The sequence below is a fragment of the Bubalus bubalis genome, chromosome 7 (genome assembly GCF_019923935.1).
Source record: "Bubalus bubalis isolate 160015118507 breed Murrah chromosome 7, NDDB_SH_1, whole genome shotgun sequence".
NCBI classification, from domain to species: Eukaryota; Metazoa; Chordata; class Mammalia; order Artiodactyla; family Bovidae; genus Bubalus; species Bubalus bubalis.
The window spans coordinates 48998865-49016056 of NC_059163.1; the positions used below are offsets into that span (position 1 = coordinate 48998865).

Consider the following 17192-nt stretch of genomic DNA (forward strand, 5'->3'; position numbering starts at 1 on the left):
TGTTTCTGACTCAGGGATCAAACCCGCGTTTCCTGCATTGGCAGGTGGATTCTTCCCCACTGAGCCACCTGGGAAGCCGCTCGACCTGACTCCTACTCGTCTAATAACTGTCACTTGCAGGTTCACTGGCTCCTCACATCTTGATTACAAATGTACTAAAACTTGCGGTAAAAGAAAAAATAAGATGACTAAACCCTTCCATTGATTCCCTTGCCTTCCTTAGGCTGCTGAGGTCTCTCATTTTATGATCAAATCTCTTTAGAAGTCTCATTTCTAAATGAGGGAAGCTCATTTGCTTCAACTTCCTCATCATGCACTTACCTTCTCAACCCTGCCTTCCCCATACGCATGATGGCTAAATTCTGTATAATTCAGATCAGAACTTGAAGGAAAGAGAAAACCACCAGGAAAGCAGGATGGTGAGCAAAATGGTTCTGATCAAGGAAGCCAAGTGTTGTAGGTAGAAAATTAATTACCTGTTAATTATCTGAGAGCTTCCTGTGTGCACACAGCATTGTGCCAGGCATTTCAGGTTTCTAAAGAAATATCAAAAGTGACCTCTAATAAAAGCCTACCAAGAAAGGTGAGATTGAGAAGACTTCTTCTGGAAGCAAGCTTTGAATTGAGTTTTGAGGAGTGAGTGGACTTGAAATGGAAGGCAGAATAATCAGCTGAGGGTGGGGGGAGCTGTGAGGCTGCAGGCCTGCAGGCACAGAGGCAGAGTGATGTGATTTAAAGGAGGTCCTTGCAAACCAGGCAGAGACCCACTTCAGGAAGGTAACTTTGAGCTCCTTAATTATCTATTTATCTTCTACCCTTGAAAGCCAAACACCTTTAGTCTGTTTTCTCATCTCATTCTTACTAATCTAATACGAATAATCCAATATCCTAACTGTTCCATGCAAACTGCCTTTGATATAATTCAAACAACTTTTCAGCAGTAGGTTCTGGTGCTTAATTGAATCTGAGCAAGTTACTTAAACCCTTTCAGTCTTGGTTTTCTCTTCTCTAAAATTGGAACTTTAACACTGCTTTCCTCCACAGGATTGTCAGAGGGTTAAATGCATCTTAAAGTTTTGCTTAAGAATTGAAAATTGTTATTAATCACCTTTGATATCTAAGCTGTATTTGATACTTTTGACTACCCCCTCCCATCTTGAAGTACTCTGGCATTTGCCACGTTGCATGTTTGTTTCTCATCTACCACTTTAGAAGCACTGTATTCGTTTCCTTTGGCTTCTTCCTCCACCTGATCGGTTGCATGGTGGGGCTCTTCCCAGCTATTCCTTTGTCTACTCTAAGTCAACACTCCTTGGCAAAACTCTTTCTATGCAATTTCATCCATAACCACATGCCTTCTGTTATTTTCTCTATGTTAATTAGACTTACCTCCAGCCCAGACATCTCTTCTGAGCCCCAGATTGGTATCTGACATAATCTTTACAGGTTGTTCCATGGTTATCTCTAACTCAGCTTCTGAAATCAAGTTCATTTCTTCTCAACCACCTATACCTGCACCTTCTCCTTCAGCATTCTCTATCGTAAAAAAATGACATTCCTTTTCATTCTAGTCAGAAACCTGGGTTTTATCTTTGATTCATCCTTGTCCCTCATCCCAGACAACCTCCAAAAACATCTGCAGTCTGTCTGCTTCTCCCCTTTCCATTGCTATTCCTTACCTAAACCCAGGCTCCCAGGAGCTATGGGACTCTCTCTCCACAGATTTCTAACTGGGCTCCCCTAGAGCACTTTTGCTTTCTGTCAACCCTCTTTCCCCACACAGTAGCCAGCTATAGTCATCTCTTCTTTCAGTTAATCAAAATGTATTAGCAAATAGAAATCTAATTATGTTCTAGCCCAGTTTAAAAGTCCTTCAATGGCATTTCAATTGGCACTTCAAAATAAGTCAATTGTTCCAAAGACTTATGGAATCTTAACCACCCATAAACACATTCATGGCTTTAGAGGTAGTTTTCTGATTGTAGAAATTCACTCCAAAGTTTGCTTATCCTAATTTATAGTAACCGCATGCAAAGAGTAGTGAAGACATCCACAGTGATGCCAATGGCCACCACACTAGAAACACAGAGCGCAGCAGAATGCCGTGACCACCTCCTCTTATTTTAGGACCATTGGTACCTCACACAGCATCTGGTGCAAAGCATGTTTTTAGTATTTGCTGTATACGTGATGTAAAAGGGAAAAGACTGTCACAAAGTTCCTCACAGAATTGAAATATAACCCTCAAAAGCCAGTCTGGTTTTAAACTGAAGTCTACAACTAGGAAAATGTTTTCCCCCTGACAGCCAAATGTTTACTAGTCTTTGCATCTCAATTGAGGTGCAATAACCTATTCAGCAATGAGGGGAAAGGGAGAAGGATGAATGTGCCAGGCACAGTGCCTGAGACCAGATGAGATCTTTTTTAATACAAAAGACAAGGTACCTTCCCTCTAGGAGCTTCCAGGCCACTTGGAAAGAGGCAATTGCCCAAATATTTAATATCTGACTTCTTGGCTGCTCTTTTGGACAAAGCACTGTGTCTTAGGTGTAAAATGGTAAGCAAAAACAGACCTCTCACTTCACACCTAATGTGAGATGAGAAACAGATACTAAACACTCACATGCACAAAAATAATAGCAGCAATCACTTATAATGCACATCAGCCATAGTTTTGTACTCTACATAAACTAACACAATCACACTCTATGAAGGGCCTCTTCTTTTTATGGATCCAGGAATTTTGGCATGGAAAAATTAAGACATCTGCCCAAGTCCAGAGAGTCTGGATCCAGGACTCCCCTTTTTAACCACCCACTCTACTGTCTCCACGCTGTGTGCTGGATGGCATAAGCAATTCACAAATATAAGGTCCATGAAGGGAAGAGGGATGGCGCTGTGAGAACATATGACAAAGGCATCCCGTCTTGTCTCAGGTCATCTGGAGGCTGCATAACGGTAACTAAGCCAAGAGGGGAAGCAGGAGGGCAATGACACAAAACCGGTAACAACAGAAGGGCACGAACCATCTGGATGTACTTCATTGGTGGTGGTGGGAAGCAATCTTGGACGGCATCATGGAGAAGAAAGACTGGAAAAATCCACGTAGTAGGAAGAGAACAGAGGAAAAGGGAACATCATGTATTCAGAATGAACCTGATGAATTTGGGGAACAGGGAGACAATGATGTTTTAGAATTGTTTCAGTCGTGAGCAGCAGTCACTCAATTTGAACGACCAAAGAAAGCAAGGACATTACCAACTTGAGTTGCTGAAGAGGCCAGGATATAGATTTGCAGCAGTAGGACAAAAGATGTCGTTCTACATTTCTCAGCTTTATCTTTCTTCACTCAAGCAGTGGAAAGACACAAGCTCTAGATATTATCGTACCGGCTCAGCAAACTAAAGGGGAGCACTTCTTTCCCCAAAGACCCAGGGCCAACTCTCATTGGCTCAGCATATATCACATCCTCCTAGCTGAACCAATCACTGTGGCTGGGCCATGTGGTGCTTTCATTGGCCTGGCCCGAATCAGGTTCCTTCACCTGTTTAGTGCTAGCCTATGTCCTAACTTTCCACTTGTGTACTTTGCCCAGATTTTACTCTATATCTTCGAATCAGCTGGCCCCTATATGTGAAACACTTCTCCTAAAAATTCTCATTAGCTTGTCAACATTTTCATTACTTTGCATCTTATCACCGCCAAAACATGTTTCCCGCTGAAAAAGACTGAGGTTACAATTCTTCAACTAATGCCCTTTCCGATTTAAGGCCTGTGAATACCAACCTTGTAGTAGTGTAAAAATATATTTAATTATTCATGAGTCTGACAAGATCTGCTGTGTTCAATTGATTTGTGTTTGTAATTCACTGAGTTTCAATCTGAATGTTTGTCTATATTGAACACTTAGGTTTTAGCCTATAGGCTGTTCATGCAAAGGATGCCTTGCTGACATAGCACTCAGTAATCCAACGATGTTCAATTTTCATTGTGTCAATGGCATTTTCAATCCTGTGGACTTTGCCATCCATTATGCTATAATAATGCCAGAAATTCTGAACTCTATTATGGTATAAAATTTCTATATTATTTAAGGTTTTGTATTAATGCTTTTATAGTGGAATGTCTGTGAAATTTGAGTCCTAAGGCTTGAGTTCTAGCCTTGAGGTTGCTCCTGAACTTGTTTTATGACTTTCCTCAAGTATAATATTTTAAACCTTTACAGGTGTCAGTTGTGGGCTTCCCAGGTGGCACAGTGGTAAAGAATCCGCCTGCCAATGCACGAAATGCAAAAGACGGGGGTTCAATCCCTGGGTGGGGAAGAACCTCTGGAGGAGTAAATGGCAACCCACTCCAGTATTCTTACCTGGAGAATCCCATGGACAGAGGAGCTCGGAGGGCTACAGTTCATGGGGTAGTGGGATGTGACTGAGCCACTGAGCAGGCACATACACCCAGGTGTCAGTTACCCTAACTGGCCATAGGTTGGGTGTTTTGTTGTCTTGTCTTCAAGGTGCTCAGGCAGATGAGCACACCAGCTTCAGTAGGATGCTTGATATCCTAAGCTTTTTTTTTTTTTTAACTGACCTACAAAAGGCGATTATAATAGGATCTATTATCTGATGGTTTTGGTGGTGACCAAGATCCTGAATGTAAAGAGCATCATGACTGACAACGGTAAAAAGTCACAGTGAGCTACCATCATTATCAGGATCTGTTTGGAAATAAGATGTAGGCAGAATAACTTAAGCAGGAATTGATGTCTGGAAACCCATTAAATATCCAGAGCCAAGATGACCCCCAACGAAACTTTTAGTCTCCGTTGTCTTATTTCCATCCCAGGTCCTAGGGACATTAACAATCAATGGTCTTCCAACTATTAAACAGCATAACACTAAATAGATAATGGAGGACAGGAAGTGAGCTATTTCCCCAGTATGTTCCTCTTGGTGGTTAGATAGAAGCTATCTTCAATTTTATTAATTTCTCCTCTAATTCGATTTGTCATTAAATATATGGGTTTAAGAACTGTCGGGCGTTTCCCTCGTACGACTTCTCTGTTGAAAGCATAAAACTGCAACTTTGTATGAGAACTGTTTTACACCTTCGGAAATGGGGTCCTCCACTTCACAGAACATAACTGCTAAGTGGTGTAGATTCACGGTTTGAGTCAAAAACCACGACTGTGTATGCAGGAAATGTGTATAAGCCAATACAATGACCCTCCAAACCTAAAGAAGCTGGGTGGCCCCGAGAGAAGTAGGTTTTTCTAGAAGACGCGGAAAAGTTTGTTTTTCATTCTTTTCAGAGTCCATCGCTCCTTGGACCATCCCTAGTCCTTGTCCAGAACCGAGACTTCCCCTCTGTACCTGCTACTGTCACCCACTGCCCGAGCGCGCCTCGGCCCAGGCTCCCGTCCCCCTCGACCCGGCAGGCCAAGGGCTCTCGGCACTCCCGTGTCCTGACCCCATTTACTTCGTGGGTCCCCGCCGGTGCCATCTAGCTGGAAACCCGGGGACAAACGAAAAGTTGGACGTAGTCACCCCTGCCCCTTGCCTCCTCCACTCGCCCGAACGTGAAAACGCGGGGCTGCTGCGGGCCGCGCGGCCGGAAAGAACAAGTGAAGAGAGAAAGCGGCCCCGAGTCTCCAAGCCCGCGCGCTGCACCTTCCGCCGGCCGACACCCAGCGCGGGCTCGGTCCTCGGTTCCCGGGCGGCGCAGCGGGCCGGAGCTGGGCGGAGGAGGCCGCCGGCGCGGACGGGTCCGCCCGGGGGACCGGCTGCAGCTGCGCGATCCCGGGCCTGGCCGCGCCTTCCAGCCGGTTCGAAGTGAAGCAGGACGCCGAGAAAGAAAAAAGAGCAAAGCCGAGCCAGGGCGGCCGGCGGAGGCGGGAGGAGGAGCCGCGGGGACCCGGGCCGGGTCGGGGCCGAAGCGCTCGGGGCGTGCGGGGTGCACGCGGCGCTCGGGCCGCCCCTCCTCCCGGCGCAGCCGGCCGCGGCCCAGGCTCCCTCGCTCCGCCACTCCCCGCCCCTCCGCTCTCCCGCCCGCCTCCCGCCTTCCCCGCCCTCCCCGCCTCCTCTCCTCCCTCCCGGCCTCCCTTCTCCCAGCCAAACTGAAAGCCGGACCCCAGGCCGCCTCCCCGCCGCCGCCGCCGCCGCGCCCGGCCTCCCCGCGAGCGCTCCACCATGGCCGGTCCTGTTTTCCCCTTGTAAAGATGGCGGTGCGGGATCGCTGTAACCTTTAGACTAATGACTGTCCGAAACATCGCCTCCATCTGTAATATGGTGAGTGGTCGCCGCCGCCGCCTCGAGGGTCGAGCCCCAGGCGCGGGGAGACGAAGAATGGGAAATCCGAGCTGCACGCCCGCCGAGCGGCCGGTGGGGGTGGGGGCGGCGAGGGCCGCGCGGCGCCGCCAGAAGTTCCCGGCCCCCGGGCTGGGCGGGCCGGTCGCGGCCCGGAGAGCTGCCGGGGGAGGGGCCGGGAGCCCCCCGCCCCCTTCTCGGCCCCGGGACCCGGGAGCCCGCCCGCCCGCGCGTCCCTGCGCCGCTGCGCCCCCGCCCTCGGGTTGCGGTGAAGCGTCTTGGGGGGAGGGGGTAGGCCGAACCCGGACGTCCCGGGGTACCAGGTTGGAGTAGAAGCTGGGGTGGCGGGGGACGCCTACCATGTTCTTGCCGAAGATAAAGCCCTGCCGGACTCCTTGACCGCCCTTATCTCATTTTTGAGTTCACTCTTTTAAACTGTATTTAAGATTCACTTTGCAGAGGCAGTCGGTGTGTCTGGAGAAATCTGAAATGTGATAGAGCTGTAAAAAAGTGAAAAATTGTGGTTAGGGAAGTGAACTTCTACCTGGTTTGGGAAAGCACGGTCATTTGTTGTGGATGCCTCAGTTTCCCCATCTGTGAAAGGGGACAAGGTCATAAGGCAGAGACATTTAAAGGGCCGCCTGGGGGCATGGAGGAGGTCTCTAGGGTTATCCTGCCTGATTCTCTGTAGACCCAAGTGTGGACCGGTGGGTGTGGACGCAGCAAGAGGACACTGCTGGGCTCTGGTGAGGACGGGGCCCATGACATCGTGATCACTTTAATTTGTATTTCTCCCATTGCTTTGCCTTCTGCAGGAACAACCTCCAGCCCTTGGGTCCCCAGGGTGCCTCCGGCTGGTACCTCCACTTGTCAGAGCCTTGGGGAGCAAGGCTTGCCCCCTGGAGTGAGGCACTGCCTTCCTGTGCAAGATGAGCGGGTGTGTGCTTTGCCTCCGCTGTCCAAAGACCACCCCCCACCCCGCCCCCATCCTGTCTCCCCTCCCTCCAGCTGGATGGAACACATGCTCTATTAATGCCAGTTTGGGGAAACCTCTCTCAAGCTAATAACACAGGCCTCTAAAGGGAATCTGAGGAGGCTTGATTGAGAAGCCTGGGAGTAAGGTGATCTGGCTGCCCTTCCCCCATCACCGAGCTTTTAAAATCTTCTGTCCCACATTCTCCTGCAAGATTAACACATGGGAAAGGAGCATTAAGGAGCCATGTGTTACTCAGGGATGGAATCAAGATCCACTGGCGCTGGCTTCAGTGTTCAGCGCTGTTGGACGTGGCTACTGCTGTGGTGGGCAGAGCAAAAGCTGGGCCTTCCCAGAGTGACAGCTGCAAAGATACGGGCACAGGACCAGTTAGACGTGGTGGGTGGCTCCTGGCGGGTTTCCATTTCCTCTCTTCCTTCTCCACGCAGAGACAGGCCCCCTGCTCCCTCCTGTCGAGTGGCATTAATGTTGCTTGGTGCAGTGAAAAGGTGATGCCTTTCTTCTCGGTTTCTCTGTCTGCTAAGACCAGCTCCTGAGGGGAACTGTGAAACCAGAGCAACTCTAACACTCTATTCCGTGCCTCCTGGGGTGGCTTTGGGCTTACAGGGCAGTGACGCCGTTGGTGGTGGTGTTCCTGTCCTGCTTGTGTGTGGTGACATCTCTGTATTGGAGCAGGCTGGAAACTTGAGAGCTAGCGTGAGCCAAGATGAAGCCAGCCCCCAGCTTTTTTCCTTTTCTGCCCTCAGTGCAGCTGGGGCTTCTTGGCACACCTGAGCAGAATGTCACAACCTGTTTCCAACAAAACAGCCAGAGAGGCAAGCTTCAGGGCAGACATGAGAGGAGTGGGCTGTGGAGAGTTGACACCTCATGTGAAGTCCTTAAAAAGGCACCGAACTTAGGATCATCACCCAAGTGAGATGAGGAATCAATAATTCACAACTCGGGAGTTGTACATTCTGATATGGACCCTGTGCCTAGAGTAAGGGATATGAAGAGTTTGGGCTGTAAAGTCAGGCTTCCTGGATTCAGGGTTCGAACATATACTAGCTTTTTGTCCCGGAACCAGTTGCTCTCTCTCCTACTTTCCTTATCTACAAGAAGGGGATGATAATGGTTCCTACCTCATGGGACTGTTGTATTAAAGGAGTTACTGAGCCTACCATGTAGCAAGTACTTACTGAGTATCAGGTGTTGATGATCAGGTTCATCTTTCTCATTATTATGTCACCTTCAGTTGTTTAAAGGACAATGTCTTCTTGGACCTGATGTAAGCAGCTGCTAAGATAAATGCTAAGATAAATGTTTATGCAGACCAAGCCCATACAGGGAGACTGGGGTGGGAGTCCTTAACCCCGCCCCCTTCTAAAAGGCTGCTCTGGTGCCCTGGTCCCTCCCAGTCTTGCTTCCCACAGAGGAGGCTCGGTGATGAGGAGACTGCTGTCTTCACTTGTTCAGACATACAGTTTCATTGGACCTCCCTTTAGATTCTTCACTCAGTGATGAATTGTTTCCAGGTAGGTCTTCTGTGGGTCTCTCCTCACACTTCTTTTCTCTCTGGGGGGCTCCTTCCCAGTCCCAACTCCATTTGATCCCAAATGGAGCTGTAGTAAGAAGAAGTGACAGTTGCGTCTTTTTTTTTTTTTTTTTTTTTAAAGCAGGTCATCTGGCATATTTTAAACAGGCTGATGTGTGTCACAGAAACAGTGATAGAAGATACATCCTTCTAGGTAAGGCTTGTGCAAACCAGGACCTAGTACTGAGTCTGGATTTGTTTCATCCAGCAGACAAGAAAGGACCCAGCAGAGCAGGAAAAACCTTGTTGCAAATCCTTGTGTGATTGAGAAATAAACACCTTCTCTTTCCCCCACACTTCTTGTGCCAGTTTTAGATATAGGGGTCGTGGAAAATCCTCCCATCCCTCTACTTGTCTTCTACCCCCGAGGTTTTATTGTCCATTGGCAGTTTAATGTGAGTTCCCGTTTGTCTTAATTTCACTTCATGTGAATTCCTGCCATAGTGATTCTTGATCAGCTTGCTGAGGGCTTGTCACCTTAGCTACACAGCGTGTCTGGTTCAGAGATAGTAAAGCTTGTTTGGCTGGTATGTTGTAATTTTTTAAATGTATTAGCTGCTACCAAGCATGAGGAAATGTCCCTTGTTGATAGTCTTCTGATTTTGGCCAGGCTAATGGATTTAAGTTCTGTAAGTGAAAGGTTTTTTGGGGGTAGATTTTCTGTTTGAAAAGCCTGAGGAATTTTCTAAAGAGCCTGAAAAGCCTGAGGAATTTTCTAAAGAGGAAGCATTTGTTAGTAGAAACCAAATGTGCCCTCTAGAAATGTGACTTGTACGGATGCAGATTGGCCTAAATCATCAAATCTTAATTTCATTTGTGAATAGTGCTGTAAAATATTCCATGAAAGAAATGCCATGTGTCAAATAGATCACGTTTTGTTCCTGGAAATGGCCATCTGTTGAGGATCTCTGTGTTAGTGTTGGCACATATTATGTGCAGGTATGTAATTGAGTGAGGTGAGTCGCTGTCCCCAAGGAACTCAGTGGTTTCTTGTGGGCATAACATTGGTGAAGATGAAACTATCTCAATACAGTGTGGTATCCACATGGATAAAGATTGAGCAAAATCTCAGAAGCAGTACAGTAAACTGATGATCACAGCAGGATGTTTCTTTAATTTGCATTTGATTCAAGTTTGATTCTTTTATTTTCTATGATTGTAGTCAGAAGAGCTTAGAACTGAAATCTATGCTATTGGGTGTCTCTCCAGCTAAGCTTGAGTCTAATGGTGCCATTGAACAAATTGTTATGTTTCTTGGGACTATACTTTCTTTCTCAACTTGTAGAACTAATGTGTATGTATATTTGGTTGTCAGAAACTTCCTTAGTGAGTAGTAGTTCTTAGACTCTTTCCTTGAGTACTTAACTACTTTGTTTGAAACTGTGTTGAATTTACCAGATATTACCATTTCAGCATCCATTGAACAACCCCAGGATGCTATTGGGCATCACTGTGAGTGCCAGATTTCAATTCTTTTAAATAGAAGTCACCTCAATATGAAGGGAAAATAAAATTACTAGAAATTTGTAATAAAGCTGGAGGACATTTATAGAGATCATTTTATATTGGAAAGTCAATTACTTATTTGAGGCAGGCATTTTTAGAAGTTGAAAACATTTTTTAAAAATTATTTAAAAATATGTAAAACTCAAAATTTGAGAGAAGAGATGACTGTGTCTCTTCCTCTGTTACTCCTTCCCATTGCAAAGATAATCGGAGACTCTGAGTTAATGAATCAGCTAGGAGAGGTTAAGGTCATGTTGTGAGCATCTACACTGATAATCGTCAGATTTAGAAATTGCAGCCTGAAGTGGGCTGGGTTAATGTTTAAAAAAACATTCTGTTTTTCTGGCCTCTTAGGTCTAACATGAAGGAGTTTGTGTTGGGTCAGGACCTGACAATTAGGTCTACAGATTCTTCTCTGTTTCTCTTGGAATCATACGGGAAAACAAAGCTGAAAGCCAGTATTTTGTTAGAATTAAATCTTCCCTGGTGGCTCAGACTGTAAAGCGTCTGCCTATAATGCGGGAGACCCAGGTTCAATCCCTGGGTCGGGAAGCCCTCCTGGAGGGCAACCCACTCCAGTATTTTGCCTGGAAAATCCCATGGATGGAGGAGCCTCGTACACTACAGTCCATGGGGTCGTAAAGAGTCGAACAGGACTGAGTGACTTCACTGTCACTGAAGATTGTGATATCCGCTTCTGGATATCAGCTTTGTGTGTTCCAGTTCACCCAAACAATAAAACGTAGTTATTTTTCAGTAATGTGGAATTTTGGTGTGTTTGGGTAGTAACTGAAAGTTTTTATTCTCTTGAGCAATTAAGAGAAAACTCCCTAAATTTCTCTAAACAAGAGAGTTCACATGTCTTTTTTCACCCTACACTGGGCCTAGTCTATCTAGTTAGTTTTAATGAGTTGAAGTTTTATGATGGTATTGAATTCTTTGGTATCATCAGAAAGGTATCTCTCGGTGGTTTTATCTCTGGCCTACCCACGGAGCCAGCCCAAAGCAAACCAACTGGGAGAGTTGTAGAAGTTAACTTTGAGTCTAGTTAACTTTTCTGGCCTAAATATTTTAATGCAGTTTCTTATAATAAACCATCATTTGTGGTAAAACCCAATGCTCATTTAAGGGTTTGAAAGGCCTTACTGATCTTTTCAAAGAAGAGGCCACCCAAAAAATGAACCAGGAAAAAAGTGTCTTCAGGCAAATAATTTCTGTTGTCAGCACTAAAGGCTGTTTGGAATGTTTCTGTTCTGGGATTGCGGCTTAGAATTTTGGGGGTGTCACAAGTCCTCTATATGGAATTTTGCCACAATTCTGAGAATGATTTTTTGCCATGGATAGTTTGAAGAGGGAGAGGGGAACGCTATTGGTTGTTTCAGCTTTCCATTCACAGGTCCAACTTTCCTTCTCCCCATCAAGTTCTGATTCTGCTCTCAGAACCTTCAAATGCTTTCAGGTAGCTCAGACATGGGACTGTCTTTCTGCTGCTGCTGCTGCTAAGTCGCTTCAGTCGTGTCCGACTCTGTGCGATCCCATAGACGGCAGCCCACCAGGCTCCCCTGTCCCTGGGATTCTCCAGGCAGCAACACTGGAGTGGCTTGCCATTTCCTTCTCCAATGCATGAAAGTGAAAAGTGAAAGGGAAGTCGCTCAGTCATGCCTGACTCTTAGCGACCCCATGGACTGCAGCCTACCAGGCTCCTCCGTCCATGGGATTTTCCAGGCAAGAGTACTGGAGTGGGGTGCCATTGCCTTCTCTGAAATTTCAGGCATGCAGAAAAATATCGAAACTAATAGAGTGGCCACTCAGTGTCTACACCCTGTGAAGAAATAAAATATTACAAATATGAGTGAGCATTTCCCCATCCCCTTTCTACCAGACAGTGACCGCTGTTCTGAATTTATCATGTGTTTATCATGTGTTTCTACACCTTTCCTAGATATGTAGGTATTCATACACTACATATTGTATTGCTTACTCATGTTTTAAACATGCTCTTGTAATACTGAACAACTTCAAAGTTGCTTTTAAGTTATGATTTTGAGGTTTATTGATGCAAGCATGTAATCTAGGTTGTCTAGGTTGTTTTTAACTACTGTATAATATTCCATCACACAGATGGGTTATATTTATTCATTTTTTTGTTAGTTTTAGAATTTTGTCTGTGTGCCATGACGGTTTGGAACTTGTCTCCCTCTGCGTCTTTTCAGTTTTTCTCTGTGGTGTACCTACCTAGAAGGGAAATTGTGGGTCAGAGGAAGTGGGCATCTTTGACTCTAATATATGACCTGATTTCTCTTCAAAGCAGTTGTACCAATTTACATTCCAGCTGGCAGGTTTGGGAGTTTCAGTTGCTTCATGTGCTTGCAGACACTCAAAATTGTTAGACTTAAAGTTTTGCCAATCTAATGGGTGTGAAATGATATTATTGTGGTTTAAAATGTGCAATTTCTAATTTTCTAATGAGGCCAAACATCTTTTCATGTGTTTGTGTGCTGTTTTTTTTTTTAATTTTATTTTCAAAAATTGCTGGTTGAAATATAGTTGATTTACAATGTTGTGTTAGTTTCAGTTATACATATGTGTGTACACACACACACACACACACACACACGCGCGCGCATTATTAGGAATTCCCAGATGGCTCAGTGGTAAAGTATCCACTGCCGGTGCACGAGACGCAGGAGATGCAGGTTCAGTCTCTGGGTGGGGAAGATCTCCTGGAGGAGGAAATGGCAATCCACTCCAGTATTTTTGCCAGGAAAATTCCATAGACAGAGGAGCCCGGCAGGCTACAGTCCATGGGGTTACAAAGAGTCAGACAGGACTGAGTAACTGAGCACGCACTCGGCACGCGTGCAGGCGCGCACACACACACACACATACATACATACATATATTGTTTTCTATTTTCCATTTTAGGTTATTATAAGATATTGAGTATAGTTCCCTGTGCTGTGTGTAGTAGGTTCTTGTTGGTGATCTGTTTTATATACAATAGTGGGTATATGTTAATCCCAAACTCTTAATTTACCCTCCCCCCAACATGCACACACACTGTGCTGTGGGTTTGTTTGTTTCTTTTTTTTTTTTTGGCTGCATATGTGGGATCTTAGTTTCTTCACCAGGGTATGAACCCAGACTTCTGATTGTGGAAGTGCCGAGTCCTAACCCCTGGATCTCCAGGGAATTCCCTGTACTGGATTGTTTTTAACCCCAGGGGCTCCAGAGTGGTTTTCCAGGGCATGAAAGTCAGACTGTGGTATTGGTTTTGTTTGCACATGGGGAAATAGAAAATGAAGGGGAACATAGGGGAGGCTGAAGGAAAAGTCAAGAAAGCTAAGGATGGAATGGAAGATACTCAGATCAAGGAGATGTTAACAAGATGTGGAAAACTTGTAGCAAAAGGACTATAGACTAGAATGAAGATGGTCCTAAGAGGAGAAATTTGGCATCTCTTACTCTGCTAACCATTTCTGTTTAATTGAACCTGGCTCTGGTGTCGGGGCCAGCAGCAAGGCTGGACCTGTGGAGCTTTCCTGTTTACCCAGTTGCTTTTTGAAGTTCTTTTATTTAGAAAAGCAGTATGAAGTTACGTTCTTCCTGAAATACATTTCTTTGTCCTTCAGGGTTAGATACACTGTGCGGGAAACCAGTTTTCATCAGGATCTGCTTGCATATACTTATGGAATTATGATCTCGAGCATTTAGGAAACATCCGCTGCACCTTAATTTTCAGAGTATGAAGCATGTCACCTTATGGTGACGTACCAGACACATATGTTTTTAAAAATTTGAGTGATAGTAGCTTAAAAAAATACACGAGTGGTTCTTCAGTGTACAGTTGCACCCATGGGTGCATTCTTTTATTAAAAATTCAGCCTCTGGGTTTCTGCCCTCAGAGATTTTGATTAAGTAGGTCCAAGGCAGGAAACCTGAAACCTGCATTTTAATAAATACTCCCTCTCCTTCTCACTCCCTCTTCCTTGTGTTGCAGGTGAACTGAGGATCACAGTTTGAGAAATGTTGCTTTCCTTGGGTAATACTTACCTTTGGCTCCTGAAAAAATATATATAGCTTGTAGAAACTATCTGCCACGTGAAAGTTTTTTTTGTAATCTATATAAAATTATTTAAGGAAGTAATTTAACTTCAGGAGCTATATATAGATCATTGCCATTCTATAGATGTATTTCCTGATATCGAACAGCTAGAGTTGTATTGCTTCATGTTCTTAGCACAGGGATTCCCTACCCTGACTATATATTACATCCCCTGTGAAACATTTGAAAGAATTTTAAAGAAATTAAATCACAAAACATTAGCACCCAAAAATGTATGGGGAAAAAAATGTAATTTAATATATATTAGATACCCAAATTCTAACCTTCAGATTTAGCAGACTTAAACTTTAATTGTATTTGGTTAAGATCTTTTTTCAGACCTACTAAGTACCTTAAAAAAAACCACTAACCACCGCTTTCTCTTTCCTCTCCCCTCCTCCTAGAACTAGCCATTTTCCTGAAGATGGTGTGTGTTTGCCATGCATGTCTTTATGTTTCATATTTATGAATCCATATATGAGCATGTATAAAATTATGTAGCCTTTTGGAACTATCTTTTTCCACAGGAGACACAGGAGATGTGGGTTTGATCCCTGGGTTGGAAAAATCCACTGTGGTAGGAAATGGCAACCCACTCCAGTATTCTTGCCTGGAAAATTCCACAGACAGAGGAACCTGGAAGGCTACAGTCCATGGGGTCTCAAAGAGTTGGACACGACTGAGCACACATACATCTATTTTCTGTTTGTTTATTCATCCTGAGGGCTCTTTAACAGTATTCTTTCTTTAACCATGGTTTACTTGTTCATTCCCTTATCTAGGGACAGTTGAATAGTTTCCCAGATTTCTGTCTGGAAGCATTGCTGCAGTGAGTGTTCTTGTTCCTGTCTTCTTTGCACACATGCTTCCATTTCTCCAGGATATAGTCCTGGAAGTGGAAATGCTGCTCTTAGGATACGCTTGCCTGCAGCTTTCCTAGATACTGTCAACTTATCCTCCAAGGTAGGGGCATAAATTGGAGCTTTTCTGATAAGCAGCATCTAGGGTTTCAGTCTCAGTTTCTGACTGTATAGAGATGTAGATGGGTCTGGGATGGGGTTTAGGCATCTGCTTTTTTTTTTTTTGTTAAGTGCCAGCTTTGATTATGGTGAGCACCCAAGGTTGAAAAACCGCTATGTTAGACTGGCAACCCATGAGGGCAGGACCTGTGTTTATGTTATTCACCGTGGATTTCCCAGCATTCAGCACAGTGTAGTAGATGCACAAAAAATAACTATTGGATAAATGAATGAAGAGAATGGAAGGACTGCCTTGCAGTGCTCTTCAGATGGTCTTGTCCCCAGAAATTACCTGGGGAGCTTGTTTAAAATGCAGATTCTGATCCAGTATGTCAGGAGCAGGCTGACATTTTGCCTTTCTGGGGCCCTCTCTCGTGACCAGATGCTCTTGGTTTGGGGAGCACACTTAAGACCCTAGGAAGAAAAGGAAAACAATTTTTTTTTTCCCCATACAACTCTAAAGTGGAGCAGTTTGGGTTTGAAATCCTGCTTGGTAAATCTCAGAGCCTGTTTCCCCATCTCTTTACAACACAAAAAGACATGATGAAAAACCCTCCTCACAGCCTTTTTTTTTTGAGAATCAAAGGATGTCTCACTTATGGAAGCATTTTGAACTATGATGCCCTCACACATATTACTTTTCATAATTCTCTTTTAGTGAATTGAACATTTTCTTTAGTTTGATCAAAGCACAGAGCTGTTGACATTGCAGGAGCCAGTGGGATCCTTTAACTCTGACCTGCCATCTACATTTAGTGGGCATGTGGGGAACAATAGGATTGGACAAGGAGGTTGGGCAAGAGCAGAGGCAACATTCACCAGACGGCGCGGTTCTGACTGCGGCTGCTGGGGAAGTGGGGTTCCTTCTCACTGTTTCTGGGGCGACAAGGGCTAGAGAGAGGTCACAGGTCTCTCCCAGTTGGCTCTCCAGTTTGTTCGCCAGGTCAGATACATAGAGAGGGCACGCTCAAAATAATTATCTGGTATTAATTGATCTACTATACGTGTAATCAGAACTATTCAGGGTAAAACCTTGATAGGTTTCAAGTTGCTTTGGTAACAGGGGTCCTGCCTCGTGCATCTGAGAGAGGTTGGGTGGTGTGGACAGTGAAGGGCAGATGGAAATGAAATAAATACAAATAAAGCGACATTCAGAACCCGTGTGTATTGTGTGCTGGAGTATTCCTGAGTTTCTCTTCCCCTAGATAAAGACGGTGGGTTGGATCCACTTCCTGAGACCCGTGATTCTCAAATGTCAGTTTGTTTTCCTTCATGGTTTTCATTATATCTGTGAACCACCTGAACTTATTTATTTAGCAGTTGTCCTTAAATTTGTTCAGCTTCTTTTAATTCAGTCTCATTCTGTGCTAAGACATCTGTGAAGTAATGGGTTTGATGAGCTAGTTATATGCTTTTTAAATACATATCAAGTATAATTGCTAAAGTTAAAAAAATGTTCATATTCGTGCCACCTAAGATTATTTCTCTTTCTTTGGGCATTCATGGTCTGTGGTTTGGGAGACATTGGCTCAGAAAAGAAGTTCTTTATGGTGGTTCGCATAACTGGCTCTTGGAGTGACACTGTTAAACTGGTTTGCAGGTTGTGGGCTGGTGAGCTTCCTCCAGAGACAGGTCAGTGTGTGGATGGGATCTGGTTGGTTGGCTGTGAGAGCTCTCCATGCTCCACCCTCTC

The 17192-nt window shown here is 44.8% G+C and overlaps 1 protein-coding gene and 2 long non-coding RNA genes across 5 annotated transcripts in view; 2 read left to right on the top strand and 1 right to left on the bottom strand.

The window, feature by feature from the left end:
• Positions 1-430: 430 nt before the first annotated feature.
• On the top strand, positions 431-3070 carry LOC123334424. The gene is made up of 2 exons (XR_006552250.2): positions 431-777; positions 2937-3070. It is a non-coding gene; the product is annotated as an uncharacterized LOC123334424 (long non-coding RNA).
• Positions 3071-6057: 2987 nt separating this feature from the next.
• The window catches only part of USP46 (ubiquitin specific peptidase 46), a 74692-nt gene continuing 63557 nt past the window's right edge, over positions 6058-17192 (top strand). The window contains exon 1 of one of the 3 annotated variants that reach the window (XM_006057485.4): positions 6058-6284. In XM_006057485.4, the coding sequence (XP_006057547.1) occupies positions 6249-6284 (36 nt within the window). In that variant the 5' untranslated portion in view covers positions 6058-6248. Of the gene's footprint in view, positions 6285-7330; positions 7675-7713; positions 8811-17192 lie in introns of those variants that run through there. The other 2 variants (XM_044945874.2, XM_025290048.3) reach the window with 2 other exon arrangements.
• LOC123334423 lies at positions 6572-7996 on the bottom strand. Its single transcript, XR_006552249.2, has 2 exons — positions 7901-7996; positions 6572-6802 (listed from the first exon to the last, which is right to left on the bottom strand). It is a non-coding gene; the product is annotated as an uncharacterized LOC123334423 (long non-coding RNA).